Consider the following 8273-nt stretch of genomic DNA (forward strand, 5'->3'; position numbering starts at 1 on the left):
CTCCATGATACCGCTGATAAGGCTTAAATCCCAGAGATAAGCGATGGAGCACAAAGAAGAGGCATAAAAATGGATTAACACAAAAGCAAGAGGCTGTCGGGCGGCGCCCGCCAAGTTTTGAAATTATCGTCCTTCATATGGGAGATTTCGTAGTGCCTCTTCCTCGGCAGTTTATTTGGCAGATTAGACATCAATATTGATTTTCATGTAATCTGTCACTTTTATAATCGACGTAGATTCCACTTAAAACATACTGGAGGATTTTAAGGTATATGCGCCAAGTAATCGCCGAGGAAGACACACTACGGAATCTCCAAGGCAATTTCGGCGTGAGCTTTAATGTCGGCACAATTGCAAGTCAGAGTAACATAGAAGAGAATATTAAGGTATTTGGTGCAAAATAAATTGCTGAAGAAGAAATGTTACGGAATGATCAGAATTAGTTGAAAATTAATCCGTAATATCGCTGGAATGGTGGTCTTCGCAACAGTTTTTCCTTAGCGATTCATTTACAAATTAGGCCTTTCTGTTGGCATGTATGATATTTATGCTTTGCTAATACTGCCATAGTTTGCATCAATCGCACACAAGAGGATATTAAGGTGAAGTGTGCAAAATAGTTCGCCGAGAAGGAAATGTTACGAAATCTCCTATATGAGAGATTACGGCTTAAATTTAAATCTCGGCACAGTTGCCTCAGTAACCTACAATAGAATATTAAGGTGTAATGTGCACAATAAATCGCTGAGGAAGAGGTCTTACGAAGCCTCCCAAGTCGGGGTTGAAAATTAAGCCGTTATCTCGTTGAAATGGAAGGATTCTTAGCATCTTTTCCTGAGCCATTTATTTTGCATATTACACCTTGCTGTCCTCTGTGACGTTATTTATATTTTTTAATACAGTCGTAGTTTATATTAACACCATATTAGAGGATATTAAGGTGTAGCAGGAAAAATAAATCGCCGAGGAAGGAATATTACGAATCCTCCAAGAGGTGTCCGAGAAAACGGTGGAATTTAGAGTTGGTGATTTTGTTGTTTTATGTTATGTGTAAATATCTGACGTTATTGACAGTATTGTTGGAAGGTTTTTGTTTAGTTTTTAAGCTGCCTAAATCACCGTATATATATGAGTGTAGTGCAGGAGTGCTGATGGGTGAATTTCTGCGTTTGTGTGTTTGTGTAGGGAAAAAGTACCAAGTCGGGGAGAAATATTAGTCGAGGGAAAATGCAGCAGACAGGGAAAAGGATGGCTTAGGGGAAAGTCATGGCAGGAAAGAAGGATGGAGGAGGAAACGCTTGTCGCTGAGGGAAAAGTGAAGCCGAGGAAAAGATGTAGCGGGAAAAAATATTGTTTAGGGAATAAATTAGTGCAGGAAAAACTACAGTATTTGTGAGGGAAAACGGCCTTTAGTGAAAATATATACCCCTTTGATGACAGCTGAGAGAGAGAGAGAGAGAGAATCTGTATCATCACCTTCATTACCATCATCATCATCACCTTCATTACCATCATCATCATCACCTTCATTACCGTCATCATCATCACCTTAATTACCATCATCATCATCATCATCACAATCATCACCAACACCATCTTCATCATCATCATTATCATCATCATCATCAGCAGCAGCAGCAGTAGCACAACCACCACCACCACCACCATCATCATCATCATCATCACAATCATTATCACCATCATCAACACCACCATCATCACCATCATCATCATCATCATCATCATCATCATCATCATCATCATCACCATCATCATCACTATCATCATCATCATCATCACCATCATCATCACCATCATCATCACCATCATCATCACCACCACCATCATCATCATCATCATCATCATCATCATCACCACCATCATCATCATCACCATCATCATCATCATCATCATCATCACTGTCATCATCATCATCATCACCATCATCATCGTCATCATCATCACCACCACCATCATCACATCATCATCATCATCAATATGATCATCATCATCAATATCATCATCATCACCACCATCATCATCATCATCATCATCATCATCACCACCATCATCATCATCACTATCATCATCACCATCATCATCATCACATCATTATATCCTGACCTGTATTTTTCTATTTAAATAATAATAATAATAATATTAATAAGATACCGTCATCATCAAAATTCCACGGTTTTATGGAAACTCTCTCGGCCATATTCTTAAAAATAATTCCTTCCCTAAACTTTTCCTTCCCTTCGAAGTATATTTCTTTCCCTTCAGTATGCGTAAAGATTTCCTTGGAAGGGAAGGAAAAATGTTCAGGTTGGTAGCCCTGTTAAACTAAAATGACCCATCCTGCTGCTATTTGGTATGATTGAGCGTTAAATTTATAAACTAATACATCAGAACACGCATATCTCGTGCTGGATAATGAAAGCACAACACATTTGAGACGTGGGAGGTCGCCACCACATCTACAGTATACTGTTGGTTTGTATTCAGCCATAAATGCTATTCTGGCCAACACCGCAGCGTGTTCACTCCTCAAGACAATATTTTGATAATTATATTCGAGGAATATTATTACGCTTAATGTTGTTATTAGTAAGTGTAAGAATCACTTGTTAACGTCCGTCTCGTGTACTCGCATGGCGGTGCTCACTTGTTTTTTTCCAGCTGGAAGACATGAGCCGAACCACACGTGTGACCTTGACGGCAGATTTTCCTTTTTCAGGCAAATTAACAACCAAAATGTTTCTTGAAATGAATCCTTGTTTGACCTGGCCATAATGTATGAGATTTGTCAGTGTCAGATCATAAAAGACTGGATAAATATCGAAGGTAGTACGTCGTCTGCTCTGTTTATGTCTGGCTTATTGTCTCAGCCGACATGGGTAACACTTTTAAAGAGACACAAATAGTGCTTAAACATTAGTATAGCGTAAACTGCATCAATAAAATTATACAGTAACTTCTGTCAACAATTTAAATATATATAAGACAATGAACCACAACAGAAAGCACAAAATTTATGAAGGAATTTTTGAAGAGAAGGGTCAAGGAATTCCTTCAAGTTCCAATAATTTCTGCTGCCCAGAGGAAAAATCTTTCCCTTCGCGCGGCCCAGGAAGGGAAGGATTTTTTTAAGAATACCAATTCGGCTAAAGATTTCCTTCCCATGCCTCTACAAGGGAAGGAAATGTTTAAGAATACGGCTGTATGCATCCCCGAGGGTGCCACAGGAAATGATTGATTGATTGATTGTTGTAAACTATTTGCACGGAAGGGTGATCTCACCAGGCACCTATCATTTCATTCATAAGGGAAGAATTTCAAGTGTGATAAATGTGGTAAACAGTTTGGTCAGAGAAGCAGTCTCACAACTATCTATCTATCCGTCTATCTATAGCCCGACGCCCTAATCCCGCAAAGGGTGGCCGCAGACAAAACGCCTCCAAGTCGCTCTGTCACCCACCATTTGACTACCCTCCCCCACTCACCCCCCCCTCCCTCACATACCTCTCAACTCCATCCCTTCACCTCGTCCTCGGTCTACCCCTCCCTCCTCCTCCCCCCACCTCACCTACATACACCCTCTTAGTCAGTCTTTCATTCTCCATTCTCTTCACATGTCCAAACCACCTCAGTGTCTTTCTCCTAATCTTCTCAACCACATCCACAATCACCCTACAACATTCCTTCACTTCTTCATTTGTCAACCTGTCCCTCCACGTCACTCCACATGCTCCTCTCAAGTAAGTCATTTCCACTGCTCTCACTCTTGACTTGTTCCCCTCTTGCAAGGTCCACGCCTCGCTTCCATACATCAGGGTAGGAATGACAATACTATCATGCAGTGACTTCTTAACCCTCTCGCGCACGATAAGTTTCAGTAAGTTTTCTGGCTCACAATTTTATACGACGAAGCCGCCCGGCCGGGGAGCCCGCGCGCGGCAAATTTGAGCGAATGAAACACATTCTTGCCTTATTTTCGCCACCCAAAAATCCATGTATTCCCATGAAGCCTTCCTCAAGGTAGGCATTGATGTTTGTTCTATCTGATAAACAGGACCAAAACACAGGAAAACACCAGCAAAAAAAGTTATTAGCCCTGGAAGCATGGTCGAGTAAACTGTTTTCACTTCCCAACATCGCCGTTTGAATATTTTCCATCATACAGGAAAATGATCTAATCAGTTTTTATAGAGAATTTCATCAGCTTTCTAACGAAACAAATCCGGTTGAGATATGATGTATACTTTTCGAGAAAATGGCCAAAAACTGAAAGCCATTTTCGGAAAAAATTCACTCACCTCTGATAGCTAGGTTTTCCCAGGCACCTTATGTTTTTATTACATAGTAATATGCCCAAATTCACCAGCTTTCCCCATCTCAAAGAAGAACCCCATACGCCTCATAGTTCTCGAGTAAATCGAAAAAAAGTACTAGGCACTCCGTGCGTGATTGACTCGTGATGCGCACACGGCGTACGCAATGTTCCCGTCTACGTAACAATGAATTCTTATCAGAAATATTACATAGTTATGTATTGTACATATGTAGAATTTACTGCTCTTCATCATGGTTCAAACATGAAATCGATACGTCCAATAGTTTTCGAGTAATTGGCCGACAAACAGAGAGTATTACTACGAGCATTTTTCAATGGTAACAGCCGGGAAGAGACACTCATTTCCACCGCCTTTTCTCGCACAACACGTAACATAATGCTTACGTTTTGGTATTGATCATATGTAGAATTTAGTGGTATAGATCATGGTTGTTGCAGAAAATCGATGTCTAATAGTTTTCGAGTAATTGGCTGACAAAGTGAGGTGATTACTCCGAGCGCTTGTCACTGATAACAACCGCGAGTGAAAAAAACATTTCCCTCGTCTTTTCCCCAAAAAAACGCTACCAAAAGCTTACATTCGGGTATTGATCATACGTAGACTTTAGTGGTATTGATGAGGGTTGTAACAGGAAATCGATAAGTCTAATAGTTTTCGAGTAATTGGCCGACAAAGTGAGGTTACTCTTCCAATCACTACCAACTTTTACACACACTGTAATTTCCTTGCACACTTGCCTGAAGACTATGCTACCAATTTTTTTCCCGCTATCTGTACATACTATTACATCTTCCATGGATGTTTTCCTATTGTTATAACCTACTACACATAAACATAACTCTTCTATTGTTACTGCTGTGGAGATTTACTTTCTTTCATATGTGTAATCTGTAGGAGAAAATGGTTATTTGTCTGAAAATTATTTGTTTGAAAATTGGAGAGGTAATGATAATAGATTATCATATATATCAACAAAATTTCCAGAACTCACTTCCTCCAGGGGTGTTGATCCACTTTGACCAGGGATTTGAAGATGAGGAGTTATGTAGTCTGAGTGTGTGAGTGTGTGTGTTAGTGTATGTGTGAGTGTATGTGTGAGTGTGTGAGTGTGTGTGTTAGTGTGTGTGTGTGTGAGTGTCTGTGAGTGTGTGTGTGAGTTTGTAAGTATGTTAGTGTGTGTGTGTGTGAGTGTGTGTGTTAGTGTGTGTGTTAGTGTGTGTGTGTTTGTGTGTGTGTGTGTGTGTGTGTGTGTTAGTGTGTGTGTGTGTGTGTGTGTGTGTGTGTGTGTGTGTGTGTGTGTGTGTGTGTGTGTGTGTGTGTGTGTGTGTGTGTGTGTGTGTGTGTGTGTGAGTGTGTGTCTGTGTGTGTGTACACTCCACTAGGGAATACTTTGCTCAGTATGGAACCGTTCAAAGCAATCCCTTACACAAAGTGGCACATCACAAACAGGACACATGTGACTTGTGTCCCTCCTCATCTTGCCCAGGGAACACAGGGTGCACCGCAGCCTCCTCTTGTTAGGGATCCTCTCCCGCTGGTTCCCCAGTGTGTTGTCCAGCCGCAGTCTGTGGTCCACAAAGCGACGTCGCTTGCTGGGCTGGAGTCCTGGGTGTCCCTGGTCCTGTTGTTCTGGAGGTGCAGCTGCAGGCCCGGGCATGTCAGCGACAGCAGGTTCTCCCGACGGACCAGGAAGTGGTGATGGCTCCCTCTCCACCTGTGCTGGTTGCTGAAGTGATGGTGGTGGTGGCTCCTGTGCTGGGACTCCTCCTGCAGGTGGTGCTCCGGGCTGGTCCGGGTCCCCTCTTGGTGGTGCAGGAGCCAGTGGTGTTGGCAGCTGTGGTGGTGCTGCATCAGGTGCTGGGAGTCTTGCTGGCCGTCAGGCTGGAAGATCAGGGGCATGGTGGATGACGTGCCCTGACGGAGGCCACTCTGCTTCATCGAAGAATAGGAGCTTGTCGATGATCTCTTCGACGAACTGCAGCAGAGTGACTGGCCTCCGTGAGCTCTTCTTGTAGACGGCGAAGGCGTTGAAAATCGCCATCTGGATGAGGTAGAAGGTTACCTTCTTGGTCCACTTGACGGTCCGGCGTTGCAGTGGGTAATATTGGACCATCTGGTCAAAGTGGTCTACCCCGCCCATATGGCGATTGTAGTCATCCACCACGACGGGCTTGTCCACGGTCTTCTGGACGTAGTTGGTCGTCCCGTCACGTGCCCTGGTCTTCCCTCGAACCCGCTTTGGGATGGTGTCTGCGCTGTGGAAGGTGGAGATCATGTTGACGATGCGCTTGTCCTTCCACAGCAGCACCATCACATTATCTTTGTGCATCGCTGTGATGCCCGGCTCCGGTAGATTCTTGTTCCTTGCGATGTCCTGTAGCTGCTTAGGTGCTCCTCTAGCCAGGCGTAGGGTCCCACACACGTAGGTTCCTGCACTGAATAGGAGTTTGCACAGGGATACAGAGTTGTAATAATTGTCCATGTAAACTTTGTATCCCTGATCCCTCAGCGGCTCTACGAGGCTCCATACTGTCTGCTCCAAGGTCCTCTTCTGCCCCGTATACACCTCAAAGTTCCAGATGTAGCCCGAAGAAGCCTCAGCCAGGATGTAAAACTTGATGGAATACTTGGCAGGCTTCATTGGGTTGTAGACGCGGAAGCTGAGCCTCCTCTTCCAAGCCAATGATCCCTCATCCAGGCTGAGATGTTCCTCGGGTTGGTAGGTGTTCTGGAACCGCTGAAGGAGGTACTCGAGTACCGTGCGAACCCTGATGAGCCGGTCTTGATTGTCCCTGGGGATGGCAAGTGAGTTGAAAGCATGGAAGTGTTTCAGGATGGCCCTGAAACGCCTTCCACTCATCACTTGCGAAAAAAGGGGGTAGTTGTGGAGGCGGGAACAATGCCAGTAATGCCTGATGGTCGGCAGTGACATTACCCCCATGAAGAAGTAAATCCCCAGGAACTTGGCCATCATCTCTTCACTGCAGATCAACCATGAGTCCAAACCAGTCCCCACGAATGCTGCGTAGTTGTTGGTCTCGCGGGTGAAGTACGTCAACAACTCCCTGGTGAAGAAAAGCTGGAAAAACTGCAGAGGAGTTCTTGGCGCATCCACCCTCATCCCCGGGGATCCGGTAAAGGGCCCATTTGCTGGCGTGAATGGGTCACTGCTTCACCCCTCGTCACGTGCGTCAACACCTCTCGCACGGGTCGCGGTGGGTCGGGGTTCCGACACCCTCGTGCCTCCTCGGCGACCCCTTGGCCGGCCTCCATGGCCATGCTGAGGACCGCGGCGTCCTCGTGGAGGTGAAGGTGGTGATGATGACGAGGACAATGACACTGTCTCCTCGTCGGGGGCGGTGATGGTGTCTCCTCTTGCGGCCCGGCCAGGGGAGGATGACACAGTCGCATCCTGCACCAGTTCCAGTGCAGAAATTGCACGGCGTGCAGGTGCCAGTGTCACAAAACTCGGCCCTGCCGGGGACGTCGGGCCGGCCAAGGGTTAACTGGAGGCAAAAGGAGGAGAGACAGCGATCGCTCTTGGTCCGAGAGGTCCCAGAGGAGACGATGCCTGTTCTTGAAGTGGGGACAACGGCTGGTTTGAAACTTCGGACACCGGTGGTGTTGGTGTCCGCTCCCGTGTTGGCAGGCGTGGTGGTCCAGATGCCTGAGGGGTGTGCTCCTCTATCTCAACCCAGTCCTCCTCACTTGAAGCACCGCTAATCTCCTCATCCTCCTCGCTTGTCGTCTCCTCCTTGAACAGAACCTTCTGCCACTCCTCGGATGAGAGTCCCTTCCTGTCCATGCTGTGATGTTGATCCTTGGCAGTTTTTTTTTCAGAATAATTACAATGTCTTTTTAGGTTCTGTGCTGTAAAACAAGAGATATTATCCACCCTCACGCAACACCTTCCGCTAC

General features: G+C 45.2%; 1 protein-coding gene across 1 annotated transcript in view; it reads left to right on the plus strand.

Annotated features, from left to right (window-relative positions):
• Positions 1 to 27, plus strand: part of LOC145412200 (uncharacterized) — a 6836-nt gene extending 6809 nt beyond the window's left edge. The window contains exon 3 of the mRNA XM_080282126.1: positions 1 to 27. This exon is cut by the window's left edge and continues 45 nt beyond it. Within this exon, the coding sequence (XP_080138252.1) occupies positions 1 to 27 (27 nt within the window).
• The last annotated feature ends 8246 nt before the right edge of the window (positions 28 to 8273 follow it).

The sequence above is a fragment of the Coenobita brevimanus genome, chromosome 92 (genome assembly GCF_032717465.1).
Source record: "Coenobita brevimanus isolate Jiangsu-jjx chromosome 92, ASM3271746v2, whole genome shotgun sequence".
Lineage (NCBI taxonomy): Eukaryota > Metazoa > Arthropoda > Malacostraca > Decapoda > Coenobitidae > Coenobita > Coenobita brevimanus.